General features: G+C 53.2%; 5 protein-coding genes across 5 annotated transcripts; 3 read left to right on the top strand and 2 right to left on the bottom strand.

Annotated features, from left to right (window-relative positions):
- Nucleotides 1-152: 152 nt before the first annotated feature.
- TGME49_216820 (transporter, major facilitator family protein) lies at nucleotides 153-6,680 on the top strand. Its single transcript, XM_002370949.1, has 7 exons — nucleotides 153-1,599; nucleotides 2,450-2,647; nucleotides 3,025-3,267; nucleotides 3,842-4,037; nucleotides 4,503-4,699; nucleotides 5,314-5,539; nucleotides 6,070-6,680. Exons 1-7 carry the CDS (start codon nucleotides 1,177-1,179, stop codon nucleotides 6,267-6,269), a joined length of 1,683 nt encoding a protein of 560 aa, XP_002370990.1. The 5' UTR covers nucleotides 153-1,176; the 3' UTR covers nucleotides 6,270-6,680.
- Nucleotides 6,681-7,874: 1,194 nt separating this feature from the next.
- TGME49_216830 (DTW domain-containing protein) lies at nucleotides 7,875-10,647 on the top strand. Its single transcript, XM_002370950.2, has one exon. It carries the CDS (start codon nucleotides 8,737-8,739, stop codon nucleotides 10,126-10,128), a length of 1,392 nt encoding a protein of 463 aa, XP_002370991.1. The 5' UTR covers nucleotides 7,875-8,736; the 3' UTR covers nucleotides 10,129-10,647.
- Nucleotides 10,648-11,075: 428 nt separating this feature from the next.
- On the bottom strand, nucleotides 11,076-16,167 carry TGME49_216840 (hypothetical protein). The gene is made up of 3 exons (XM_018779753.1): nucleotides 14,221-16,167; nucleotides 13,092-13,538; nucleotides 11,076-12,692 (listed from the first exon to the last, which is right to left on the bottom strand). The coding sequence occupies exons 1-3, from the start codon at nucleotides 15,364-15,366 to the stop codon at nucleotides 11,199-11,201; spliced, it is 3,087 nt and encodes a 1,028-aa protein (XP_018635267.1). The 5' UTR covers nucleotides 15,367-16,167; the 3' UTR covers nucleotides 11,076-11,198.
- A 121-nt stretch (nucleotides 16,168-16,288) lies between these two features.
- Nucleotides 16,289-20,174, top strand: TGME49_216850 (hypothetical protein). Its single transcript, XM_018779754.1, has 4 exons — nucleotides 16,289-17,873; nucleotides 18,825-19,302; nucleotides 19,821-19,883; nucleotides 20,122-20,174. Exons 1-4 carry the CDS (start codon nucleotides 17,368-17,370, stop codon nucleotides 20,158-20,160), a joined length of 1,086 nt encoding a protein of 361 aa, XP_018635268.1. The 5' UTR covers nucleotides 16,289-17,367; the 3' UTR covers nucleotides 20,161-20,174.
- Nucleotides 20,175-20,395: 221 nt separating this feature from the next.
- DDX39 (DEAD (Asp-Glu-Ala-Asp) box polypeptide DDX39) lies at nucleotides 20,396-25,258 on the bottom strand. Its single transcript, XM_002370953.2, has 6 exons — nucleotides 25,036-25,258; nucleotides 23,917-23,984; nucleotides 23,450-23,580; nucleotides 22,429-23,158; nucleotides 21,815-21,933; nucleotides 20,396-21,201 (listed from the first exon to the last, which is right to left on the bottom strand). The coding sequence occupies exons 1-6, from the start codon at nucleotides 25,105-25,107 to the stop codon at nucleotides 21,017-21,019; spliced, it is 1,305 nt and encodes a 434-aa protein (XP_002370994.1). The 5' UTR covers nucleotides 25,108-25,258; the 3' UTR covers nucleotides 20,396-21,016.
- Nucleotides 25,259-27,604: the final 2,346 nt, after the last annotated feature.

The raw sequence follows: 27,604 nt of genomic DNA, 5'->3' as shown, positions 1-27,604 counted from the left end.
CAGCAGCTGGCTACGCCCTCCGCGCTGTCGAAAACGCAGCGAGCTGCGCGAGCCTCCCATCGTCGATATTCCTCTTGGCCCGTCGGAATCCTGAAGCCGGGCGCGCGAGCAGTGGAACCCCCAACCGGAGCGTTTGGCTGTGGACTGTCTCAAGAGAATGGCTGGCATGCTTTCTCGGAAGAAAATAGATCATGCAGAAGTTCGTAGGTTCTTCCAAGGATGTCGCGTTTTTTTCGTCGACGTCCGAGTGCCTGTTTTGTTTCCTGCGTCATGGGCACGTCCTCCCGTCTCGCGCAGCTCTGTCCAACCATCCGGATTCTTACCCGCTAACTAACGGGGGCGGAAACCGCAACATGCGGCTTACGTGTGGTTAAGATTCCGGATGGGCGGAACCGATTTTCCCCGGAGTTTCCTCGTGTTTCTCGCTCATTTTGTAGTTGTGTTGTCAGTAACAGGGTGCGGCGCTTCGCTGTAGTTACACCGCAGAGGCACGGAAGCAAAGCCGTGTGAGCCACGTGCCTCGTGGACAATCGAGGCAGTTCTCACGAAACCGACACAGGGAATTTAGTCTTCTCCGATTCTTCTGTACTTTCCTCCGTTTTTTTATTGGGAGAAGGTGGAGAGGCTTTGACTTTCCTGCACTTGTTCCCAAAGTTCATCCCCCCAAATTTTCTTCCCTGCAGCTCGCGCGTCTCCACGCCGGCACGCCACTTGTGAAGACCACTTTGCTGCCACGTGTGTCACTTCGATATAGTCATATTCGCGTTGCATGTCCTTCCGCACCATTGGTTGACCGTCCTTAACTGCTCGGCTTTTCAAGGGCGCGCCGTTACTTCCCTTCCGTCTGAGCCAGAGACGGTTATGGCATCGTGAATAGCCTGGGGTTGCCGCGCCTCAGCTGTCTGTGGCTTGTAGTTTATCAATTCGTTTCTGAGACGTCTCCTCCTGTGGGAACCAGTTTCTAGTCTTGAATCTGCGGCGACAGTGGTACACCAGTTAAGGTACGTATACCGATTTTCGCGAAAAAAACACCCTCGGCGGCACTGTCATCCGCTCTCATAGGGGGTACTGCCTACTTGCTCAGTCACGGAGGCAGTGTGACGCGGACACGCGACCCCAGAAAGCTTCCCCTTTGAGTTTCGTCTTGTGTCGTGAGTTTCGCTCTTCGTCGAGAAAATGGCGAGTGAGCCGTTCATTGATTTCAAGCCCTCCAAGGCAGGGCTGCCGCCCATGCCGGCGTCCCCCTCCCAGAGCAGCGCCGAAGATGAGCCTTTGGTCAAGAGCGACAAGAAGGCGAAGAAGGAGCGCCTAAACTCCATGAAAACCAAGTCTCTGATGATGGTCAACGCATCAGCAGCTCTCGACGGATGCGACGACCAACTTCTCCCAGCCACCTTTCGAGCTCTGGAACGCGACCTCAGTTTCCACCCCTCTCTCCTTGGATACATCACTCTCGCTCAGACAATGTGCCTCTCGCTTCTCTGTCCTGTATGGGGCTACTTGTCTGACCGTCACTCCCGCAAGTGGCTGCTCGCCTTCGGAACGTTCGCCTGGGGGCTGACCACCACTCTGCTCGGTCTCGTGTCAGACTTTTGGCAAGTACGTCCACCGGTGCGGCCGTGTGCTGATACGCATACATGCGTGCTTACAGATGAACGCAGATGTCGAGCGGCAGAAAACGCGGCTTCCAGCAATCCAGCATGCATGCACAAGCTGCCGTCGGGCGATTCACGATGTTAAAGCGAGTTTACGTACATGCCGATATAGCAGAGCAGTGTCCTCTTCGGAGGGGTGCTCGACAGAGACTGTACGCGACGATGAACCTATAGACTGATACGCATGTCCATATTTAGGTAGAGAGGTGTAGATGTTCAGAGGTAGACGTCAAATCAAGTATGTAGACAGTGTGTTTGATCAGAACAGCCGACACGCGGTGTAGGCCGTGGTAGATCTTCGTGGCGGTCGAGCAGATGAGAATGCCTCAGTGTCCATGCGGAGTGGTATCGAAAGCAAATCCACCGGACCAAGGATTTCTTGCCTGATTGAGGAACGCATCCAAACGTCAGCTCCGTAGCTTCGTCGTTGTGTACAGCACTGTAGAGGACGATTCATTCAATAAACGTTCACGTGGAGATAGGCGACTTGTTTACCCGCTGCGGCGGTCAAACACTGGGTGACTGTGGCAAGTGGCTTTCAGGCGTCTCCAGCGATTGAAGCTGCCCCTGGAACGTGTTTTCAGAAACGCGTTTCTTCCGGCGTCAGCCTAACTGCTGCGGTGCTTTCCCACTTTGCTGGAGTTCCCGCTGTTCGTCTGCTGGCTGGGTGATCGAAGGTTGCCTGAAGTTGACTCTCTGTTACTGCGCATGCATGCGACAGACTTTTGTCTCGCGCTTGGCTCAACTCTACGCACAGGCTGCATGCGTTTTTGGATTGTCCACGCACTTCTCAGGTTACAGCTCTGCGGGCTCTGAACGGTGTGTTTCTGGGTAGTGTCGGACCCATATCCCAGAGCATTTTGGCCGACACGGCTGCGAGCAAGAGCCTCGGCTTCTCCTTCGGCTTGATTCAGCTGTGCTCGTGCATTGGGCGCCTCGTGGGTGGTGTCGTCACCACTTCTGTGGCGTTGCTCGACGTCGGCATGCTGCGGGTACGTACACCGGAAGAGATGCCCACTCCGTGGGGGTTGCCGCAGAGGACGAGACGCAGGAAAGGCCAGCAGTTTTTTGCATCGTATTCTTACGAAAGAGTCCCGTTTTGAGTGGAACGCAGGGCACAGATATGGAAGCCAGACAGGGGGGCAGACACAGAGGACTTCTCGCCTCACAGATGCTTCCTGCATTCACCACTCTCCGCAAACTGGATCACATTTTTGCCTGCTGAGCCTGTCAATGGTAATCAGTCCTCCGTATGCTTATCAATTCTGTACATGAGTCAGGCTTCTCTCTGCTCGCTTAGGCGCCGCGACGCGCGCTGTAAACATCGTACTAGCGCATTGTCTTTTTTCTGGATCTGCGCGATTGTCAGGGTTGGCGTGTATGCTTCTTCTGCGTCGGCGGCGCGAGCATGGTTCTCGGACTCCTCATCGCGTTTTTCCTCGAAGAAATCCCCCGAAAGAAGTCACGGAGACGTGCGAAGTTCGTCGATGAAAGCGGCGGAACCGGAGGGCCTACACCGCCAGCGCAGGAAGAGCAGAACTGGTTGAGCTTTTTCAAGGATGTCTTCTCCCAGTCTCTCTCTACCCCGTCCATCGTTATCATTCTCGCTGAGGTAACCAGGGAGGGACTAGGTGCCGATACACCGGCGGTCCACTTTTGTATTCCCGGTATTCGCGCATTTATACAAAAGTGTAGAAAGGCTCTTGCGGTACGCCACGCGACTGAAGCTGTTTCTCGTCAGGAGTGTCCGCCTTAAGAAACGTCTTCACGCTCAGCCCACACAGAAACTGTTTTTCCGTGACTCTGGCCGGTGCGTAGGGACCCTCGGTAGGACAGTCGCACTGTCGAGAAGGTTTCCGGCATTTCTTGCGAAAGAACCAACTCGAGACAAAGGTGCATGCGTAAACGACGGCGAACGAGGGGCAGGAAAACCGCCAAGCGGCTGCGGGTGCAGCTCCACACCTGTCCAGTCGTAGCGGGATCGCGAATTTTGTCACGAATTAACGGAGGGACAAACTGCAGAGTCGTCAACTGCATACATCGTGCGTTTTGACTCTGTTCTAACCGAGTTACAAACGGCCAAGGGTGGTAAGCTGTGTAAACAGTGTGTTGTGATTCTGTCGCGAATCTTTGAGATGAAGGCACCTTGTTAACTTTCTTTCGGTGATATTCTTGCGTTTGCTCAGGGTCTCTTGGGCACGGTGCCTTGGTCGGCATTCAGTTTCAACACGATGTACTTTCAGTACTGCGCTATGAGCGATCTTGAGGCAGCCGTCCTCACAGGGTCTCTTCTCATGGGCGCCGCAGCGGGCGGTGTCTTAGGTGGTCTTCTTGGAGACCGTCTCTTCTACTGGAGCCGGGGTCATGGTCGTCCGCTTGTGGGTAGGTTTTATCCGCACCCTTTGTTCGGGACTGGTGCTTTAACTGTGTAAACAAGACGTAGGGAGGTCGCAGCGTCGCTGTGTGCATGTGGCTGCGCTTCAGTGAATGAGCCACTGACTGCTCTGCTGGGGAGAAAAGCAGAAAAGAAGACAGTGCATGTGGCGCGTGGGTCAGAATTCCCTGGGATATCTTGCGAGGACGCAGAGGGTCTGTCATTCGTAAAATGCCGTTTCGGAAAACGGCGAGGGAAAGTGAAGCACTCACAGTTGGTACAGGTTTCACTGGAACTGGTGACTTAGTCCTTGAGTAGCTGGAAATGCCCAAGAAAGGCGATTACGCGGGGCGCCTTCGCCTAGAGCCCTTCCCGCTGAAGGCGAGAGCTCACGCCACTTCGTATGTGAATAGTGGTATTTTGTAGACGTTTTCAGACGCCGTTTCTCGCTTCTGTGTTGTCTGTATGGACAGGCCAAGTGGCGATGATGTGCCGCATTCCTCTGCTGGTCCTCGCGTACGTCGTAGTGCCGAAGGAAGAGGAATATTTCTATGCCTACTTCCTTATTGCTTTATTTGTCGGCTTCACATCGATGAGTGGTGTCGCCGTCAACAGACCCATTCTCTCCGATGTTGTTCGCCCGGATCACAAAGGAACCGTTTTCGCTGTCGTAAGTGACTCTTACCACAGTCTTCTCATTGACGTTTTAGAGCAACTGCGAGCAAATCGTAAACATCGTAGGAGGGGTATTGCATAACTCGAATTTGTTGAGTTTTGCCTCTCAGTCTGGAGGAAAATGACGGCAATCTGGGGGCCGTAGCGTAAGTGGAGTGTATGTCTGCATGTTTCATGTAACTCCGTTCACGGAAAATTGAGGAGAATAGTACATTATGGAAGATCATCTCCGAAACATCTACGCGTGAATGCGCACCTTGTGCTGAGACAATGTGAATCGTGCTGCAAGTGTCGATTGCGCACAATTCGAAACCTGCCACGAAGTCCCAACCCCCTGGTTTAAAGGAAAAAAGAGCTTTTGTGACCATACGTTTTGTACAGGTCAATGCAGTACTCTTTCGGTGGAAGCCTGTTCCTAAAGGATTCTTATTACAATCGAATGCACCACCTCCTCATTGACTGAATTCATGTTTCATGGTTTCTTTTTGCCTAACTGACACGATCCGGTCAATGTCGCGCATCCCACCGGCGGGGCAGGTGTCTCGACTTTTTTGCATAAGTTTGAACAGGTGGTTTACTCTTCCTATCTGTGCTCTTCCTTTCCTGCAGACTGTGGCTCTGGAAGGCAGCAGCGCCGCTATCTTGGGTGCGCCTTTGGTTGGTGTTCTTGCGGAGTCCGCCTTTGGCTACGAGAGAACTTCACTCCTTGTCAAGGATATGCCTGACAGTTTGAGACTAGGAAACGCGTCGGCGCTGGCGAAGTCGCTTTTCCTGCTTACTGTGATCCCGTGGTCAATTTCATTTGTCCTCTATGGCATGCTCCACTTCACCTACGGTAAGGAACCGCACACGTAAGAACTTCGGTCAGCATGGTCTGGGGGGAAACGAATGTGTTTCTAAAATGGTGAAAAAAGCCGGTAGTGTGTTCATAAAAGAACGAACTCATACTTTTGCAAAACGCAAATAGAAAACTGCCGTGAATACTGCAGTGCATTCGTGTTACCACAGGGGAAACCGTTCCAAAGTGGGGGGGTCCGGTGGGGAGAGGTCGGGGGGATGTTGCGCAGGTGACGAACTGTGGAGCCTTTTTTTTCTGTACTGCGTGTGAATGGGCGTTCGTTTTAAAAAAAAGCTTTGAACTTGCTCTTTCATGTCGGTAAGGTAAACATTCACAAATGTCTTGAAATGCAGTTTCGCGCGCACTGCATTAGACACGAGGCGTACACAGTCCGAGCAACAGCGGAATCAGCATCGGGCACGCGACTCGGCAAAATATGGTCTGCAGGCGCTGTGTCGACGCGGAAATATGTCAAGTGCACGAGTGATTTTCATTTCTTTCTCTTGTACTTTTGTTCGTCAAAACAGAGAGAGATCAGATCGCGCTGGCGAAGATTGTTCACGAGGAGTACGAGCACGCAGAGGATGACGACGACGTCGCCCCGACGGACGCAAGTTCCCACGCTACTCTCGAGGACAACATGTTCCGGGGTGTTGAAAGTGGATCTGAGCAAGCGCCATTTGCTACTGCGGATAGCGATAATGAAACACATCGGAGAGTGGCGTGAAAGGGATGACGTTTCGCGAGCAACGACATTTGCAGAGAAACTCTACAAACCGTCTAAACGGCGGGGAATGTAGTGCAGCAATGACGTGTGAGGCGTGGCTGAACGACAGCCGTTGTTGGTCTTTGCTGGGTGTCTGGCAGCAGTACTGAGCAGGTTGTTGGGCAGGAGAAAGTGTGCGCCAGTGGATTTGTCAGAAAGCGGAAGTTCTGCAGACTGAGTAAGCACTTTCATTTCCTCAGGAAATGAAGAGGCGCCAAAAAGGTGACTGATGTAGAGGTTCACAACGCAACTCCATCAACTGCAGCGAACTTCTCAACTTTGTGTTCTCCACTGACCAATGGCTGGCGTGCTGGTGGATACTCGAGCTGCTGAAACTCGATTCTGTTTAGTCAACAAGTATTTGTGCACAGAATATGTCTGTGCCTAGCAGTGTCGGGAGGATTCCCGCAAACGCGCTTTTGCATACCAGCTGTACAGATACGATATTCACTTTGGTAGTCTCGTTTCTGTGAGGAGATCGTACGGTCCAGCCAGACGGCACGAGAAACTTGATCTGAAATTGAGGATCAACTTAGTTGACAGTCGTGTGGCTATGATAAGGACGAAAATACACAATGGAGTATCAGCTGTACATTGTTGGGGTGGTGGGGGGGGGGGGGGGAGATTCATTTAGGCCTTCAACTTTATTGAATAGTGTCACTTCTGCCAAGTGCGAGTGTGTCCAAGTGGAGTGTCGAGGAGCAAATCGCAAACAGGAGTGCAGCAGGTACTTGTAGGGCGGCGGCATCCGCTATTTTGGTCATAGCGAACATACTGGAATATCCGACTCGACAGCTTTCTTCGAGGTATTTTAGACTCGAACGAGATTCCCACAACTAAACGCCTGCTCTGCTTATTCTTGGAGGTGCCTTTTTTTATAGAAAACATGGACTCTGTATGAGCTCCTCGAGATCCAGTGGATTGCCTGTAGGGGCAGGCAGGGCTGTTCCTGCGTAGATTGACAAGAACGGAACGACTTAAGATCGGTGGGTACAGACTGCCGAACTAAACAAGCATTAGTCGAGTTAAATGATACAGGGCTGAATTCTTGGAGACAAATTACATGAAATCGATGCCGACCTTCGTTTTGCTGCTCTCTTACATGTGTTTGCTTCGAAGAAGACATCGACTGATCACTCTGTAGCGCGGTGTCATGTGTCAGGCTTTCCCTACGCAAATCAACGAACACTAAGCAGCCAGGAAAGAGATTTCTCGCGTAGAATGCGACATCGATGCTCCGGAACTGCCCCGACCACGAAACAGCCTGAAAGATATTTGTTGTTCACGGAAGGACTCGGGAATCTTCGCCTTACGTTGCTTCTCTGAAAACCGACAAAGTGGCCGCTATGTAATGCAGAGAAACGTCACTGAACCTGGATATCGAATAGACGGAAGCCAGAATTCGATCCCTGTTAAACCTGCAGACCAGCCAGTCTATCACTTCACAGGAGTTCCGCATGCTTTCCGTCAAGTATGCATGCTGTTTCGCTCGTCCACGTTTTTTGTCTAGCATCCACGAATCGAAGGATCGGTGAGATCCCTTGCCTTTTTTCTTGTTATTAAGAAGCAGTCTTGTCAGAATGAGAAAACCGAACGGGGACTGGCCACGACGGATCCCCGGGAAGCTTTTTCGCCGGTAGTTGACTCGACGCAAGCAAGCGACTCCGCTGAGCCACCTTGGCTGCCGTTACCAGCTACATGTGTTTTCTTTAGCAAAAGTGCGGCGCTTCTGGATTTCGAGGTCCCCGTGCTTCAGCCGACAAACATGTTGAGTTCACGTGCCGATAGCGCTTTCCAAAAACATGCGTGTTCCCGTCTGATATCTCTCGTGGGTCTACCTCCTGTGCTGGAACTGTAGGCCAGCGTGCCGTTGTTTCAGACGTTTTCACCGTCTTAGTCGTTTCTCTCCAAGCTGATTGTACCTTCATCGTCGCGTTCCTTCTAGTAAAAAGAGTTGGTTTGCTTGCCAGTGAAAGTTATTGGAAGAAACTGTCAAAGTTGCGTATGGGCCGCCAGTGCGTGTCGGTGTGCGCGAACTAGAGCGTAGCTGAGTAGCCCCCCCAGGGTTCCACAACGCTAGAAAGGAAACGTTTTTGTGTGTTTCGCAGTTGACGCGGTTGCATTTGAAACCACACACGAGCTTTAACTCCCACTCACTCTGAAAGCAGTGACAGTTCAAGGCAATGTAACGCCAAAATATTGGCGGCTCTCTCCCTCCCGAGGTGCCAGGCTCGCGTGCCCACTGCCAGTTTCCTCTCCCCTTCATTTTTTCCGACATTCGATGGGGGAACTTCCCCGTTTCAACCATCGTCGCCGGAGTTGAATTTCCCTTTTACTCGCTAGTCTACCACTGTTACCGAATGTGAATTCCTTTTCTCCCGGTGCCGTCCCGCTTCGACTCTTGTCACCGAACTGAGTTTCCTCAAGTATGGGTCGGGGGCGCCTGCTCCTGGCGGATCCGACGAGTCGCGGAGAGGACTGCAGTCGGTTGCCGCACATTTCGATTTCGGATCTCCAGATCGACAAAGAAGCTCTTCAGGTTGTCCTCGAAGATGGCTGCTCAGCCGAGAGTGCACACTCGGCGAGTGGGCCGTCGAGGGAGCTCGGCAAGCGTGCAAAAATTGTGGCTTCTCTACGATCGAAGGCGGAACAGCCCACGGGAGACCCGACTTCGTCTGTGTCGAAGAAACCGACTCGCCGCCACATCTGCGAAGGATGTGGGCACAGTCGCTCGTTCTGGTGTGGAAGTTGTCACTGCGCCGTGGGTTCGCCTGAAGCGCGAGCTCGCATTCCTCGTCTCCAGTTGCCTCTGACTTTTCACATTGTCAGACACCCGAAGGAGAAGGCCAGCAAGTCGTCCGCCGTGCCTCTCGGGATCGTGGCGCCGGATCAAGTCCACATCCACACTTTCCCGGATCTGCCGCCGTCGCTGTTTCCCGGTAGGAGTTCCGTTGACAAATCCTCCGAACAACAAGATCGAAAGGAATTCAAGAGAGGCAAGCGCCTTCACGTGCTCTTGCCGGACGACGACGCAACGCCGATCGACCGTGTGAACTGGGACGAAGTGGAAGGGTGCGTGCTGCTGGATTGCACCTGGTTCCAAGTGCCCGGGCTTCGCAGACACCCTGGCATTTCGGAACTCCCGAAAATCGCTCTCGGCGGATACAGCTCGATCTTCTGGAGGCAACACAAACACAACGAGGCCTGCTTCCTCTCGACTGCCGAGTGCGTATACCACGTGCTTGTCGCGTTCCACGAAGCTGCCGCGCGGCGAAAGGATCCGATTGAGACAGCCAGCGGGGAGTTCGAGAACCGACCCGACAGGGAAGTCGAGGGCATTCGTCGAAGTGAGAGTTTGACGCAGGCGTGTCCTACACAAGCCGGAGGTGCACAGAAAGGTCGCAGAACCAGCCTTTTAACTGATGCGGCGCCCGTGTCTGCGTGCTCTCCGGGCGAACCTTGTCGAAGTCAGGAAAGAGAGAGTGGAGGTTGCGGACAGCAGAGAAAAGGTCGAATGGGAAACGAAAACGGCGAGGCTTCGGATTCCCGTGTTCTGAGCAAATCAGAACAGGACCGGGACGCAGAGAACCGCACCGGAAGTGCGGGACACGCGGAGGGTGAAACGGAAGCAGTGCTGGAGTGCGGAAGAAAGGATCGAACCTACGACGGGAGATATGACAACATTCTGTTCTACTTTGTTCTGTGCCATGGGATTATCTTGGAAGACCAAAAGAAGCGACTTGAGGAAAGACAGAAAAATCCGGGTCCCGGTAGACTGCATGGCTTGCAAACCGAAGAGGCACACGATTCCGCCGCTTAGGTTGGGCTGTACGTATACTGCGCTGAAGGTTGCTGGAGTCACTGGCGAGCTTCAGTCGCTTTTATCTTTAATCGTTTCGCACGGATGCTGAAGGTAGTCTGGAAGTGTCTCTCTCTCAGGCTGCCTCGCATGTCTCTCTGTCTCGTCTTTTATCTGATTACACACGAGTTTCCTCTTTTCCGGCATCTCCTCGACGTTTTGGTCACGGGAGGTGTGGTGTTTTTGCTGGAGGAAGGCGCTTTGTGAGAACCGGTATTTCCGAGGAAATCTGTTTTCCGGGGTCATTACTTTGTATCGCAAAGTACATTTCTGCTTTGTGTTCTTTGGAAAATGCATGGGAGGATGAACGAGCTCCGCAGGTCCCGAACACTGGATCTGTCAGGCATCGTGACTCCATTGTGAGTCGTGCATTCACGTATCACCATTCTAAAATTGGCAGCTCGAGTCTCAGTGATCCTAGAGTCATAAGACGTGGCATATACTACAATGTGATCGAATCCAGAAAGAAGTGAATTGTTTTAGGCAGAATGACCCAGCCTACAGTTGCCACCCACTCTTCTTCTTTGGGGAGAAGTGTCGAACTTTTCGCGGGGAATTCTCGAACACTTCAGATCTGCTCGTCATGCAGTTAATGTAGTCTCGCCCTATTTCAGTCAACAGTGAGAATTTAACCCAACACCGTTAGGCCTGACAACACCCTACAGGAACAGACCTCTAAGTCCCCGTCAAACTCTTGAGCATTAACTCACGGACCTACCTAGTTCCTGGTATGTGTGCCTGTCGACTTCTCTCGCCTCACTAACGTGACATGTGCGCTCAGACTGAAATATGCTTTACATGTACGTTCGGACTGTTGACTTCGGCAAACTAACACAAACACGGTTAGTTGTGAAAAGCTGTAGTGGAGCCTCCGTGTGTTATTGTGCGCCTCTCTGTTGGGACAAGTTCCCCCACACTGAGTTTACGCCTATTTCCTGGCGTGTACCATGTTTCTCGATTTGCATTTACTGGGAAACCCAAACTTCAGATGCCAAGAACGTTTGTTTCGAACCAGGGGGTCCGAGCCACGGTCACTTTCTTCCCCACCCGTACATTCTTTCGCCGCTGTTCGTGTCTTGAGATCCCGCTCCGTGTCTCTGAGATCTCTGATTTTGCTGGTTCAAAACCTTCGACACAGCGTCTGCTCTCGTCAGGTTCCCGAACCCCTCCTCTCTGTCTCCGTGCCCTGCGAAGTGGCTTCTGGAGTTTACGCCCGTGGCTCCGGGGCCTCTGACGTTCCTGTGTGACAGTCGTACGCCCCCCCCATCAGCGCCCTCTGCGTATGTCCCTCTCGCCCTCCCCGTCTGCCGCTCCAACTTTGCCTCTGGAGGTTCAGAGCGAGCGTGACCGCAGTTACCCCGTCGCACTCTCGCGTTCACGTTTCCCCTATGAGAAGCAACTGGATCCCGCGGTTTTTTCTCTGCCCCCCTCAGTCTCTCCCGAGGTACCTCCAAACCCCTTGCTTGCACTGCATGCGGCGGGTCGGGAAGTAAACCCTCGAGAGGATTTCTCGGTACCGGACGCTCGCTAGGCGGCACAAACAACCCGTGCAAGCTGTCTCGTCCCTGAGACGCTTCTGGCCTCCCACGTCGATTTGATTGGAAATGAACACTTTGTCTGTCAGCGCCTCGAAAGCCACCCCGCGAACGAGACCCCGTCGGCAAGAGTGGCTGTCTGTCTGGTTGGTGGCTACCTGCAGGCGAGGCCCTAGCGTGGAGGCGTTCGTTCTTCTGGGCTCGACTCGCAGAAACATGTGTCGACGCAAACTGTCGAGAACCCCCCTCGCTTTGCCTCCCCTCCACTCCCTCGAGAGGCGGATCCCCGGTTGCCGCCAAGAGTCCCCTGTCTGCGCCGCAGCTACGCCCTCCAGGCACACTGGAACTCTCCTGCCGCGAGCCTGCGCCTGCTGAGGCACCCGGCCTTGCTCTTGCATGCAGCAAATTGTGACACGTGGCGCTCTGGTCGCTCTGGCGCGGCGCTCCCGGATCGTCGGGGCCTCCGGCCACATGGGAGAGCAGAGTCTGGACTCTGAAGGCTTTGCTCCACAGCCCGCATCTGAGACACTGCTGAGAAATTTCTTCGTAGGTGAAGCCGCTCCGCCAGCGTGCGCCGCACGCGCGACACTGGTAGAAGCCGAACTTTCTTTCGCCGCGAACGAACTGCATGAGGTCCAGAAGTTTTCGCTCAAAACGCTTCCGGGTTTCACGCTCGATCCGCAGGTGCGCGCTGCAGAGCGCCTGCTGCAAAATGTTCACTCGGCGGTTGAAGCATCCGTCGCGAATGTGGAAAGCGACCCCCTCGAGTGTAAGTACAGTCAGCGTGTGGACAGCCGCCGGGTCTTCGCGGCGCACGAACCGCACACGCCTCTCGCACAAATCCAGCAAGTGGCCTGCCGGCAAAGTCCCCCGACGATTGCTCTCTGACTTGTATTCCCACGGACGCTCTCTCGTCTGGTCAAAGCCCAGCAGCTGCGTGTGCCACAAACGGTACGCTTGCCGAGCGGTCAGGTCCCGACGAAAGCCGAGCTGAAAAACAGAGATGCCAGCAAAAAGGAAACAGCGCGCGAAGGGTCAGAAGTATTGTGAACCTTGTCACATTTCTGCAAGTCTATTTGTAAAACATATTTTTAATGCACATGAGAGGCGAAGCTGAAAACAGAGGCACCGCAGAAAGGGAACGAATGCGTGAAGTATGAGGAGACCGGGGAGTGTGAGACACTGTCACCTTGCGAAGTCTTTACAAGTTACAGAACACTTGTATAAAGATAAAGTCAGAGAAACAAAGGCTTTGGTATTTCCAAAAACGATTTGAAAACTCGACAAAGCCACCTCATCTGTCTGTGGTCTCAGACACCCGTGACCGCGCCCCCTCGGAGAAGGCTCTGCTACGCATATCATCACGACGGAGGTCGCCTCGCAGCTCACCTGTTTGTATTCGTTGTCTGGACTTTCGGATTCCGCCTTGTCTTCGTCGCATGCAGAAGTGCCCTGTGTCTCGCCGCGGAGCGTCGCAAGTTCCTCCTCAATCTTCTTCCTCTTCTCAGCTGTCCAGTCTGCTGCGGCGTACGGATTGACCGGCCCCCAGTCACTGTACACCGCAGACGGGTTCACACAGAACTTCTCCCCTTCTGCGTCTTGCTTAAAAAGTTCTCCGTGCAGGCTGAGCAAGTGCAGGAGACCCTCCGCGTCGAGGCGACGCGCCTTCGGCGACAAGGATTTCTCGTGAGAGGCCTGCATGCTAGTGTTTGCTTCCTTTACACAATTCGACCTCGAGACGGCGATCTGGGACAACGCTTCGTTTGCTGCAAGGAGCAGCGAAGGCAGCGACGTCGGCGAGTCCGGGGGAAAGCGGACCAGCAGTGCATCCACAATCTGGTTCAGAACATGGGATAGAGGAAGCCTGGAAAAGACTATGACTTACTCGAACCGATTTCGTTGAGCTGTACGAATTCTAAGACTCGCACACGTTCAGCAGTGCTTTCGGATGGCGACTGTCTGATCGTGGAGAACTGCAGTGGTGAACTTCGGAGAATACGGAGAGTTGTGTTCTTTCTTCAAGCCGTTCAATGCTTAGCTGCGGGTGAATCGCCGTGGCAAAAGTAGGCAGGTGAACGCACACCTAGACGAGAAACTGGAGGAGTGGTTCTATTGCAGCCATTGAGGCTATTGAAGTGATCGTTCTCAGTTCGTCAGTGTCTCTCAATAACGAGGGATGAGTGCTGCTAGGATGTTGAGACAGGATGAATTGGACTTGGTAAACAGAGATCGTCAAGACCGTTAACCAGTGAAAAGAGTACATTGAGGCTATCCGTCTGGTGACCCGGACATCGACGGCAGAGCGCTCAACCCCTTGCAGCTTGACAACTGCAGTGCGATCCGCACCTTAACGAGTGTTCGCCACTTTCCTCTGTCTTCGGTTTTTCTCTGCCTTCTGCGCGTCGTCTTCAAAGCGTCTCTCCACTTTCAAAATCACAACAATACCCTTTTCAACTCCACGAGTGCAAACGGTGCGACCGACGGGACGTCGCCCGCCCTTGCCTCCAGTATGCCTCACCTCTTTCTGCTGCTGTTCGTCGAGTTGCTTTTCCTGGTCTGCTCTGTTGAGGACGTCTTCATCGACGAGAGAGGCCTTGGGAAATTTCCTCTGAAGCAGCGGCAGCCAGACTTCGTCGCGCAGAGTCGCCTCCACAGTGCCTCTGCAGACGCGCCCGAGACTGATGATGTCTCCGACTTCCAAGAAGCTGCAGAGAAGAACGACCACGTCGACATGCCCCAGCGCCTCTTCCGCCGGAGGCACCGGCTGAAGGAGTACGTACAGCTCGCCGCTCTCCTCACTCGCCGCCGCTGTCGCTTCAGCTGTAGGCGCCGCGATGTCTGAAGAAGTTGAGGAAACTTGCGCGCTGGAAAAGCCGACCGCAGGGCCAGCAGACGGAGCAAGCAACGCGTCAGCCGAAGCGGAATGTGCCTCCGAGAAGCGAGGAGACTGGGCGCCGTCAAAACTCGACACGGGACGGGCAGCCAGCCACGGAAAACAGCTGCTTTCTTCGTCGCGGACAGGCGCGTTGAACCACTCGACTTCGTCGTCGGAAGCGTCGGTGTCAGTGAACCTCGGGGAACCACAGACGGAGTCCGGTTGACCGTTCGTCCCCGTCGGATCTTCGCAGGCTGACCTCGCCTCACTCCAGAAAAACGCTTCCCGCTTCGTACTCTCCAAAAGTCGACTTTCCCCGGCCTCGACGTTTCTGCTCCTTGTCGCGCGTCTCTTTGCCTTCTCAGCCTCGGCCGCTGCACGCCGTGTGTCGCGCCGCCGCTCTTCCTCTTGTCGCTGCGCCTCGATCCGCTCCTCACAGGCCTTTCGCGATCCGACAAAGAGAGACCTAGAGCTGCCAAGAGCCTTGGCAAGCCCCCGAGTCAAGTGCAGCAAGCCGCGGGAGACGCAAGCGGCATCCAGCGCAACCATTCGCGTACAGAGTTCCGCCAAAGGCAGCATGTGTGGTGGCCCGGCGCTCTGCAGCACGCGCCCTGCGAGAAACTGCAGCTCTTCTTCGGCGCCTCGCAAATCGAGAAGATGTTTCCGCCGTGAAGCGCGCAGCGCGGCCGCGGATCCGGTAGAACATCCATGATCAGGTGGATGCGCACTCGGGGGGGGCGGGGCTGCCGCCGGCGCGGAAGTGAAAGTGAGGGGAGCCAGTCGGGACATTTTTTGGAACCTGCCACTGAGAAAGGAGGAAGAACCCAGCAACGAAATTGATAAAGGACCACAGAGGGGACCCGTATGCGGGAAACACGAGGCAGTCTCGAGAAAACGCAACTCAGAACCCGACAAATTCGCGAATTCGAGTTTCGAAGCGGCGGAACGGTGCGCGACGGGTTCAGAGCAACTGGCTGTGACCCGCAGGCAAGGGTTAAAAGCCTTTGAGAGGCAAAGAACTTCCAATGAGAAGAATCACCAGGAAGAAACGCAAGTGCTGGACAGAGAAGAAATGCGCCTTTTGGAACGAACTCTGTCTTCCCGGTGAAACCGAGGAGGCAGTGGCTCTTTCACAGGAGCGGGTTTACGATCAACGAACGCACACTTTTCCTGACTTTCTTCCGCAGAGACTCCCCAACCTCCCTCTCGGCGAACTTCAAGGACTTCTGGAGCAGGATTAGGCAGTGTTTTGGGAATCAAAAAGTACAACATGCGAAACCAGCATCGTCCAGACCTGGGTCCGTATGAGAACAGAACAATAGCGACTGCTCTGCTTGAGCGCTTGAAGACAGGAATTTGCCGGCAAGTTTCTGTCATCGGTGTTGACGAGAAGCCACGTTTTAGACTTCAACAGTAAAATAGGCATGTCCAAGTTTTGGTGTCTGCTTCACAGGACAAATGATTCTTTTAAGAGAAACCGGCTGCTCACATGCCGCGTGCAGAAAAAAAGCAGCACACGTCACGGGCCGCCTCGACACCGGCCATTGGCAGCACGGCCTCATTGGCTGAAGCAATTGATCACTTATTTTTCCTGTCTTAAAACGTTTCTGGCAGGCGTGTCACGAAAACTTATCGCTGCACGTCGAGAGACTTTCAGAAGTCTCGATAGCGATGCCGCATGCGCAGTTTCCGAGGCAGATGCACGGGCAGTGCATGCAACCGCACGTTGGAGACTAAAGTTTCGAGGACAAACGGGGAGAAAAATGTCAGATCTCCCTGTCTTGGTTTTCAGAAGGCAAGAACTCTCAGGAGATCAGGAACGTCCACTTTCGATAGACCTAGAAGGGCGCAAAGAGTCCCTGGCCAGGGCATTCGCCCAAGTGATGAACGAAAGCCGCTGCCTCGCCCGCAGACACAGCACATCACAGTCCCCAGCTGCTGACCATGTACCTTTGTCTTAGTCGTTTTCTGTCTCTCTTATTCCATTGCACTTTACGCTTGTTTCCTTTGCTTGTCGAAACTCGCTTTTCCCCGTCATTGGCGCATCTAGGTTACGAGACCCACGAGTAGATCCGCCTTGAGGACACGCCCGCTTCCACCAGTTCTACTTTCATCCGTCCCGTTGTTATTTTCTCTCTGGCTCTTCCATGGATGTATTGTGGAGTCTCCGAGGCATTGCAAAGAAAAACTGTACGCCGTGTGCGTCTCGCTTCGGCCAGTATTTGCGCGTTTTCCCGCGCTCCCGATCGATTCTTGCTGCTGATGTGGGTCTGTGCCCCTGTCCCGTGTTTCCCCTCGTTTTTTGTCCATTCTAATTCAGTCGCGATCGTCGTTTCTTTACCTTTGCTCCAACGGGCAATCCTTGGAGTCTTCGACGCATGCTTCTGTATATAGAAACCCTGGAACTTTCGAATTCTTACCTGCAGTGCCTTTTGTACTTCAGATTACAACCTGTGTCACTCTAGCGGCTTATTAGGATTCAGAAGCGTCGCTCTCCTCAAATCTACCGTGCTCATGTTCCTTGTTTCTGCTGCCCGTCCGCCTCTCTTTTGACTCTGTCGGTGACATCAAGTCTCGTCGCGGAATTCTTCAGCTCTTTTTCCTTTCAGACCCTTCCCCTCTGAGGGGGTGGATATTTGGATCGCTTCCAGACACTTCTGGAGGAAGCGAGAGAGACATAGAACTTTGTTGCACAGCTGCAATGACAGACTCGGCTTGTAGACGAGTTGCGGAGCTCACACCCTGGCATTCTCAGGTGGCAGCAGAAGTGACTAAAATGTGCAGCTGACGATGCAGAACGAGGGCGAGCAAGCGAAGCCCATTCTCGGAAGACAGAGAATAGTTATTGAGAGTGATGAGGAAAGACAGAGGTCCCCGGACATCAGCCGATTGCACAATGCGGGAGGTGCCGGCAAGGGAGAAAGCAACGAGGAGGACGAAGTAATGTTTGTGAGAGCTGTCGACCTTGAAGTGTTTGAGGTTTCTTCTGAAAGTGTAAACCCCGCCAGCCCACAGAAAAAGAAGGGCCGGCAGCACAGGCAAAGCTCTGCCTCCAACGCAGTTGTCGATTCCACATCGCAAGGTGGACAAACACAGACGACGCCACCGTGCTTGCTGTCGCCCTGCGTCGGTTCTGGTCGGGAAGCTTTACCGGATTTTTCAGAAGGTCTGGCGCTGCTTTTCTGCAGTAGCGTCAACCAGATCGAAATGGTTTTCGGGGAACAGCAGGGTGACATTTTCTGTTTCTATCGAGGCCGCCCGCTCTGCACCATCTGGGTGCAAGGCTTTATCGTCAGGTAGGGAGGTAGAGTCGTTTGTGTGTCGGGAAATCGTCTGCAAATCCAGCAGGGAAATGAACAACGAGAAGGATGCATCTCAACTGGGGGTTCGTAAGGCATTTTCGCGAGAGCTGACATGCCAGTGTAGACTGTAGTCCACTCTATTTCTCCACTCTTTGTTTACACTAAAAACACAGGGTAGCTTCTAGGTAGCGAAAGCACTATGCTCCCAGAAACGCATGTCGGGTTAGTTCATATCGTGGGAAGACAAGGGACATAATCAGCAGACGAAAAAAGGCTTCGTCAGCTTCTTTTCGCTTTTCTTGTCCGGAAGAATACGGCCACCAGTCGAGGTTCCGCAGCGGCAGTGCGGCACGCGCAAGCCCAGGCACAGAAGCTTCCGGTTTTAAAACGGAGGCACCGACACAGAGGTGCCGATAGGACACTCCGAGGATTCGAGATCTTCACACTGTCTGACCTGTTATCGCAGAAAATACCCCTCGAACGTTATCTTCTTTAGAGACTGAAGGCGTCGTGGATCCTTATTATCGCTGTTTTGCCAAACTCTGGTCGATCGAGAAGATTCCAGGAACATATGAACTGTGTAGACACACGCAGAAAATGAGCTGCAAGCCATGCTTTTAAAGCGTGCTTTACCCTCTGGAACTGTAGAGAGTTCATGTACGGCGATACGTGCAACACACACTCATTCTGTGTCTCGACCAAAGTATTGGAAAAGCTTTGAAGCGAGAGGACAGCAACCCACTGTTTTGTGATGGGCAAGAAGCCTATGTAGGGATCGCTGATGGCTTCGACAAATGCCGACGAATTGGTGTTTTCGTCGTCACAGGTGAAACTAAGGTAGCCACAGTGTTAGCAAAGAGTGGTCCTGTCTGTGTCTGTGTCGGCAAAGAGTTTGCCTTTCCTTGTGTCAGCAAAAAGGGTTTCTGTGTCTTTTTCTTCGAACAGTGTCGAGGAGAGAGCGGGTCTTTTCTCCGTGGATGATGGAACCAAAGTCCTTGAGGGGACTTTCGATGCTTTTCCGGCGTCGGGCGACAAGAGCGAGTCCCCGGTGCACTTAACCGAGCAGGCATTGCCACAGCAGAATGAACCGGAGATCGTGATCGTGGATGACGACAGCGAGCAGAACGATGACGTTAGCGTAGTGTGTCAAGGGCGGACGAGTTTCAGTGCAGGCGACGACGTCTCGGTGGTGTCAGCGAGGAATCGTGAAGCGAAAGAGGGCGGCGAGGAAGTGGACAGCGCGACAGACGGCAACTGGAGAGAGGAAAATGGACGGTTTGTCTCGCTCCAACGGACAAGAAAGTTTTCGCTTCGAGGAACGACGGAACAGCTTAAAACAGCGCAGCTGGAGGGGGCCTATGTCTCACTACTACTGCAACTCGTGCCCGTCATGGTGGACGCAGACGTGATCCTCTCATTCCACGTAAGCAACCTCCAGTCTACTCGTGTGAAGGCAGTGGTAACCTTACGTTAAGAACTGGAGTTATGGTTCTAAATCCTGAGGCTACTGATTGGTTAAATGGAAGGCGTGCTGATCTTGGCATCAGTAGTCTCCGTAGTTCTAATCAGAGAAAAACGACTGGAATGGGAAATTCGGTCAGCGGGCAATTTCCTGCAGCAGTCCCGAAACAAAATACCGGCTTCCTTGCCCGGCATGCGTACCATGGTATGCTGAGATTCTTGGTCGCTGGAGTAGACGGGACAAAGGGTAGTGGGGATTTGTGATTCCGTGGAAATAGAGCTTCCACGTTCTCAAAGTGTAGGATACGAGAGTGCAGTTGCAGGTGCGGCGTGACAAGCGCTGCCATTCGTTGTGTGGAAAAGCCTTAAATTCTACATATTTCTGTAAAAACCGGCGAGACTTGGTTCTAAGTGCATGTTTCGCTAGGCTGTGTCTCACAAAGGCAGAAGTGTCATCTGACGTGTTCGTGTGATCTGCAGCTCTTGAGAGTCTCAGACTGCCCGAACAGATGCGCAAACGCGGAGGCCGAGTGGATAACACACGTAAGCAGGGGAGAAGCATTGGAACTCAGGGGTACGTCTTTAGCAACAGAGTTCGCTGTAGTGAGAGGAGAAACATCCAGAAGACGCACACTAAATGAAACAAGAAACGTTTACTGTGTTCGACTGAGCTCACATCTCAGTGCCTTAAGGCCACAGGGCACGACGGGACTTCCACCATACCATGCAAGCGCCTCGCATGTTCGATCCTGAGCTATTTCCGTGAACGTTTGCGTGTCAGGTGCTTAGATGGCAACTGGGCATCAGCCAGCGCGCGTAGTCGCGAGGTGGTCGAGACAGAAAAGATAAAACGGGACGAAGTTCTCAGAAAGAAAGTCACGGCCAGCAGGGCCTTTCGCGAGATCGCGTTTCCTAGTGAGGAATGTCCCTCCGGTCTGTGTCCTAGAAGAAGGAATTCTGCCGGCGAGGAGGTGATGATGAAACGTGGGAGCCACTGTCAAGACCTTTTTACCCCGCAGACCCAGCGGCATCGTGCATTTTGTCTAAAAACTTTTCTGAACGTGATATGTTGTCTCATAACCGGAACACAACACTGCGGGTGTCCGCGGATGACGCGGCTGCGCCTAAAGAGACAAGTTTGTTTCACATGGGCCGAGTCTCGATAATAGTCTTGAATCGCACATGCAAGATCCGCCGTGCTTACAGATGTCGTGGTCAAAAGGCAGAAGCTAGATTTCCAGCTGTTTCTCGTGACGCCTCAGACGTTCCATGGAGAATCTAAATAAAAAACCCTCAAGACCGAAACCTTTAACTGCTGCGGAACCATTTCCACATTCAGGCTCCGTCCAAGCCACTGAATACCGTCGCTCCACTGAAACGCGTATGACCCGACTTGGAAACCCCACCCGTTTCCTCCCCCCGTAAATCCGAGTGGTTTTCACGCTTCAGAACTGCTTCACACTTTGGAACTCTCTCACTGTCTCGCCCCTCGAAACAAGCCACTGAACAACCTCAGGAACTCTGGGCGCACTAGTGCGCACACCTTCCCGCGAATTCCACACTTCTCCTGGAAGGGCCCTACAAGACTGAAGCCCGTTTGACGCTAAGAAACCGTTTCCCCAAAGTGTTTTACACGAACGGCAAAGGCCGCCCAAATACGACATGCCGCGTTCTTTTTACTGATTGATGTACTGCGAGGCGTCGATGCTCTGCGGCATCTCGGCGATGTGGACCTCGAATCGAGTCTGGACATCGTTCAACACATTCGTGTCGTCCTGGCTAGCCACGAAGGTGATTGCTAAGCCCTTCGTTCCGAAGCGGCCAGCCCGACCCACTCGATGTAGGTAAGAGTCGCTCGAGTCTGCATGCAAATCCGGCAAGGGAGACATCGTGAAATACAGCGAAGTCGAAGTGTCTGGCCGGAGCGTGGGTGTTCGCGTTTAGAGTAGGAGGAGTTGTTACAAAATGTGTACTGTCAATGAAATAAGCATCCATCAGCTGGGCTTACGCTACAGTCACTCGTGTCATAACAGAGCGGACGGAAAACGCGAAACAGGACCCTTAATCGCATGCACACTTGACCAAAGTACCCCAGTGAACGAAATAGCCGACTCTCAAAACCCACACACACGATGTCTCTGCAGCAGACAAAGCAACACATGCTGAAGGCAACCCTTGCGCAGCACACTGCACTCACTGCAATACATCTCCTGCCTTCCTGATTCTTTTTTAGGAAGTCCGGCTTCTGACTTTACGGCTTGTACACGCAGCAGCAGCCGTGAAGAGCTGACTGCATGCATTCCACGAGACTGCGGTTGACACAGCGCCGGTCAGATACAATCGAGAATGCAAGCAACGACCTTCTACCAGTCGCCATCGGAAACGCAAAAAAGAGTTGTTCTGGCCAGAACACCACCGTGGAAAACTTTGAGTTTCCGCAAGAAAGAGTTACCATGCGATTCTAAAGCGCTTACCTGGCATGTCGTAGTTGATAACAATATTCACGCGCTCAATATCGATACCTCGTCCGAACAGGTCTGTCGCAACCATGATTCTCTTCTCGAAGTTCTTGAACTGCTGATACCTGTTGATACTGGAGAGAAACACACATAAACACCGCACCGGGAAACAAAGATGGTCTACACTAGAAAAGCAGGTTCTCCAAAACGAAGACTGACACATCCGGCACATCGGCCAAGACGCAAACACCGGCAGCTCACCAGTGTAGACGCCTACGATCCTCGACCCGCGTAATCGTGTCACATCTAAGGCGCCCAGACGGGAGTTCTCAGTACAGCAATCATAAAGAACTTGGTTGTGTGTACACGATTATTTATACGCTTTTTCTGGGGAGCTTCGAGTTTGAACCATCCTTTGGAGCAGACGTCCCGGTCCAGTGTCGGATCCTCCCCCTCTGTTAGAACGGAGCGTCAAACAAAACAAGGGCATCCGTGCACAGAAGACCGACGCCTTTGTGAACGCAAAACCCTTCCGTGTTTTTCTTTCAGGTATCTCGAAGAGCATTTGCGTCTGCTTCCCCGGAGACACCCAGTCCGGTTGGTCCTGAATTTCGGTCAAGTCCGCCTACCGTTCCTCCTGGTCCAGACCCGCGTGGATGGCGATGGAGGGGAAGTTGCACTCTGTGAGGAGGCGGTCGAGAGCCTGCGCGCGGGAGACGCTTTTGACGAAGATGATGACCTGGTTAAACTCGAGAGTGTCGAGTAGGTCGTTCAGTTTTCTGTTTTTCTCCGACTCCTGGAGTTTGACGTAGTACTGGAGGAGCCCGTGAAGCGTGAGCTTGCTCTCGTCGTCGATGAAGACTTCGACAGGGCTCTGCATGAAGCGCTTGCAGACGTCGCGGATCTCCTTGTTCATCGTGGCGGAGAAGAACATGACTTGCTTCTTCTTGGGCGTCGCCATGAAGATGTTCTGGACGTCTTTGCGCATGTCGAGTTTCTCCAAGCACTTGTCGCACTCGTCCAACACAAAGTGCGCCACCTTCTCGGCGTTCAGGTGCTTGCCCTTGATCAGCGCCAAAACACGGCCCGGGGTCCCGATCAAAATGTGCGGCGTCGTCTTCGCATCCTTCAACATGTCGATGTTCTTCTGGATCGAAATGCCTCCGTACACCACCTCGCACTTGACGTTCTTCAGGTATTTGCTGAAGCGGTCGAACTCGTTCTTGATCTGAAACGCGAGCTCACGAGTGTGGGCAATCCCCAAACACACAACGCCCTGCGTGTTGCCTTCCTCGCCACTTGTGTCCAGGTTCAGCTGTTGGAGGATGCTCAGCACGAACACGGCGGTTTTACCCATTCCTAAAAAGGAAGAAAAAAGGGGCGGGAACGCGCCTCCATGTGCTCCGTTCAGCAACGCCGCACTTTCGCCAACACCCGTCGAGACCACCGAGATGCCTTTCACGCAATTCAGGTCCACGAAGTTCGACGCAACGGCACGGCTGCGCTCGACGTCTTTTGCCGAGTGTCCGCAACTGCCTCGCTCTGTCCATGGGAGCAACTCCCAGTGAGCAAGCGTGCAAACAGAAAAAAACTGCAACTGCGCGCCACCAACGTCGTCGCAGAAACGTTTCCAGGAAAAGGAAGCCTTACCGGATTTGGCCTGGCACAGAACATCGACACCTGTGATGGCGTGAGGAATGGTTTCATGCTGAACTTCCGACGGATGCTCGAAACCGGCGTCTCCAATTGCGCGCAGAAGTTCGGGCTTCAAAAAGAAATCCCTAAACAACAAGCATCGCAGACACACTTGCGCTGTACGTCCACCTCAGACTGCCAGGGTACCCTGGTGCGGGCCAGCGGTTCACAGTGTTTCCAAGTTGATGAGTGCAGGCGCTGCGATGCATACAGATATGCCGCGCCCATCGGCACCTTGCCGGAACATTTCCACGTCTGAATCAGCATTTTAACTCGAGAAAAATTGCGTACGGTCACTACATCCGGATGCTGCTGACACGCATGCATCCCTCGTCCGCCCCGTGAGTCGTGCCACGAGCAAAACGTCCCCAGAGGAGGTGAAGTTCATGGCTTTTAGAAAAGTGCCTTCCTCTTCCGCGTACCTGAAGCCAGAAGCGTGGATGGAAACGTAGTTTCCGCGGCCGACAACGACGTCCTCGACTCCCTTCTCCTGTGAGCATCGTACAAGGGATCATGAGACGGTTTTGTTTCGCACTAGGTCAACCCCACGTTTGCCCGCTCGTCGCCATCCCGCGGCTGTCGCTACACAAATGGCGCGGAGAACGCGAGCGTCGTCCGTGCCTGTCCTCCCGCGACGCTTCGGCAGCCTTCACAGCAAATCTCCGGGTACACACTTCTGCCGAAATCCCTTTACACACGTCACAGGAAGACAATGTATCGCGTACGCAGTCCCGGGGAAACGCTGTCCTTGACACACCGATGAGGGTGCAGGCATGTAACGCTGTTTCGAACGTGTTGCGGCCTTGCTGGCAACGCCAGGCACGAGTGAAGTCTCCAAAATGCCGGCAGGCGCACACCAGCGACTGCACACCCGCTGCTCCGGAAGTGCGAACCCCTCTGTGGAAACAGCGAGACCCGAGATGCCGGCCTGGCACTTAAGAGCGCACAGGGGAAAGCGGCAAGCCTGTCGCTGCCAGGATCGACATCTCCTCTACGCATTTAGAACGAAGCTGCTGGGCGGCGTCCGAAACTTGCAGACTTGTGCAGCTCTCGCGCAGAGCAATTAGAGGGTCCGCACCTTCTCGGCCTCGTCTTGATTAACAAGGCGCCAAGTTATCATCCAGACACGAACCGCGTGCTGGCAAAACTGGCTCCCTTAAGGAGAAACGCAGCGGCCGCCTCATGGCCCAAATTGAGTCACGCCACGCCCAGAGGCAAAAAAGTGGACAGCACAAGTCGACACGAAACTGTCTAGGGCTTCCACACCGCGAATATCACACGAGGGCGCACACAGAACGTCTAACGACATCCAATCGTCCACAGCCAACCGAGCGAAGTTTCAATGAGAGGGTGGGACACAGAGTGAGAAGGCACACGGGGGGGAACGCAGACGCAGCAGTACAAAACAGGGCTGTTCACACATGGAATTCGCTTTTCATAAAAAGAAGGCACCTTCCGTAAAATGCTTGACTATCATCCCTTTCAACCCCTGTGTCGCAAAACTGCTGGCTCCAAACGTTGTCCGAAAGTTCTCCACCCACCTTGGCATCATTTTGCTCATCTTCCTCATAATCGACCAGTTCGTCTGCGGGGTTCTGCTCGAGAGTCGTCATTTTGTCAACGCGGTTGAGGGAAGAAAGACAAACGAAAAGCACGCACTAAGTTCTGCGGCCACTGTGGACACAAAAAAACACGGAAAGGTACTGTTCGTCAGCCAACCGCAGTTGGGTCGTGTCGCCGGCCAACTTCTGCTTTGGTTCCCAGGACTACCTTTGCGGGAGAGGCCCCCCGCCTCCTGTGCACCACGCCTTTATGCTGGCAGCACTTCTGCCGACGCCAGCAGCCTCTAGGCTGATTCTGCGGAAGGAGGACCGCTGAACTGGTGCCCGTCTGCTGCATGCAAGCCCCTATACTCCAACGCGACCCACAAGCGTGAATTCCCAGGGTAGTCCGTCGTGTGGCACGCGCCTCCGAGCTCCGCGCTCCACAGCAGTCTGTCGCAGAAAATCTGTTGTGAACCTCCAGAAAACCGTGAAAGCGCGGAGCCACAGTGTTTGCACTTTAGAGACACTTCCCGCAGCCGATGCCACGCAGCGCTGCGCGTGTGCCAGTAGCTGACAAAGCCAAATAAACGCTAGTCCTCATTTACCCCGTTGAATTGTATATCGGAGTCGGGGAAGGTGAAGTAAAATTTCGCACGAATGAGCTTGGAACTGATGTCAGAGGCGGGCTTCCCTTCGCACCCACGCAAAGACAAGCTAACGCCAGAACACCCAATTGCAAGTCGTCGAAACTCCCCTCGGAGCCGGCTTGCCTGGGGGTGAGCGCAAGGCGGGAGGGTCCTTACACGGCGTTGGGCGCTTACTGGCATTTGAAATATTCTGTAAAACGGTTCCTGAACGAAGGAGCGAGACAAAGTGCGGGTCAAGGCATTAGATACGCGCCAGCACGCTGTCCACAGCGTCATGACGCCGTGACGGCCACCCCAAAACCACACTTGCAGCTGCAGCGTCCCAACACCAAGAAGTTTTTCCAGCTTAAAAATTCAGTGTTACACTCTACAGGAGCGCGAATGACACACGATTATGTTTGGAAGACCCCTTGCAGAGAAAACACAGCAGCAGCGGGGCGCGCGAGTCAGTCACCAGGGGCTTCGACTGCACAGGCACCTTTCCAGGACCGACGGGAGGTTGTGATTACTGCTCCTAGTCGGTCCATCAAAGAACACTGAAAATCGCTCACGGACATCGAGGAGTGACGTTTCCCTCATGTGGCACTTCCGTCTTAAGAACTAAAATCGATCAAGTGTCAGAGATGCCAGCTCAGAGAACTTCATATCCAAACACGATTCACTCGGCATTGTTGCACGCTCCCATCTTGCATTGCCTTCTGGAGCAGTCTTAACAACTCTATGGGGATGTATTCTCTAATTAATTGAGTTAAACGATGCAGGGTTGAGCCGCTAAAAACCACTTTGTTTGACAAGGTACGTGTTCTGCCCGCATAGAATCTTTCCTCCTCCAGACTCGCACCGGATCGATATAACATGCTCCTACCTCCAACACTTGTAACATGGGTTGCTCCACGTCGGGTTACGGGCTCCTACTCATTGTTACATACGGCTCAGCATGTCGATGGAACAATCATCTGGTATATATTTCTATTTTGCTGGTCCCTCGCTGCCGCCACTGGAGAATCATCTGCCAGGTGTGCTGTTCCCCACCGAACGGAAGGCTTTCTCATCTCCAGCGTGAAAGACTTTTGATGATCTCGCCCTTCCCGGAAACTCCGCATAGCCATCGAGGAGCAGCATCTGGGTCGATTCTGGGCAAGTCACCAGCGGGTAAAGGCCTCGATCAGCCTTCGCATATGGGCTTGTATATTGACGCGCCACCATCGGTTTAAGAGGGATCAGAAGGCCTACCATGGTTTGCATCCAACTGCAGTACCCCTAGATCGCGTGCCATGATTCAGTCTTCCCGTAGTCTAGCCTCGTTCAGACAGCGTGGCTGCTGGTTAGTGTAAAAAGTAAACAAGAGTATCTTCCGCAACTTATCCCTTTCAATACCCCTAGAAAGTTGTTACTACCTGGTTTACCATTTGGTAAATGACTTCGTCCGCATGCCCAGACAAACTGTTGGAGAGCACTCCTGCTTGGTATCCATCAACGCTGCTGTCTGAGGCAAACACTTTCACTTACAACTGGACGCAAGCAAGACCTCAAGCAGCGGGAAACCTGTTCGGCTAAACGATGGAATCAGGTGTAGCGCTTTTTTTCAGCTCGCGAATGCAGTCACCAGTCTGCCAAGCAGTCAAATCGTTTTTCAGTGGCGTTGTTCGTACGGGAAAAACCGTGGCACATTAGATTTATACATCAGTTCAAGGTTCTGTGATTCGATGTACTCTGGAGATAGTGCATCATATGAACATCTACTGTACTGCGCTAGCAGAGCAGAAGATGACAAATGACTGTAGAATTTGAACCGCTTGAACACCATGTACTAATACAACAAAGTCTGAATATCTCTTGACGACACAGACTATACAAACGAAACGTTTCGCTGACAAAAACAACTCGCGTGTTTGTGGGTATGGAAAATCCCGCACTCG

The sequence above is a fragment of the Toxoplasma gondii genome, chromosome XI (genome assembly GCF_000006565.2).
Source record: "Toxoplasma gondii ME49 chromosome XI, whole genome shotgun sequence".
Classification (NCBI taxonomy): Eukaryota; Apicomplexa; class Conoidasida; order Eucoccidiorida; family Sarcocystidae; genus Toxoplasma; species Toxoplasma gondii.
The sequence above is the reverse complement of the archived record's forward strand: the minus strand, read 5'-3'. Positions and strand labels throughout refer to the sequence as shown.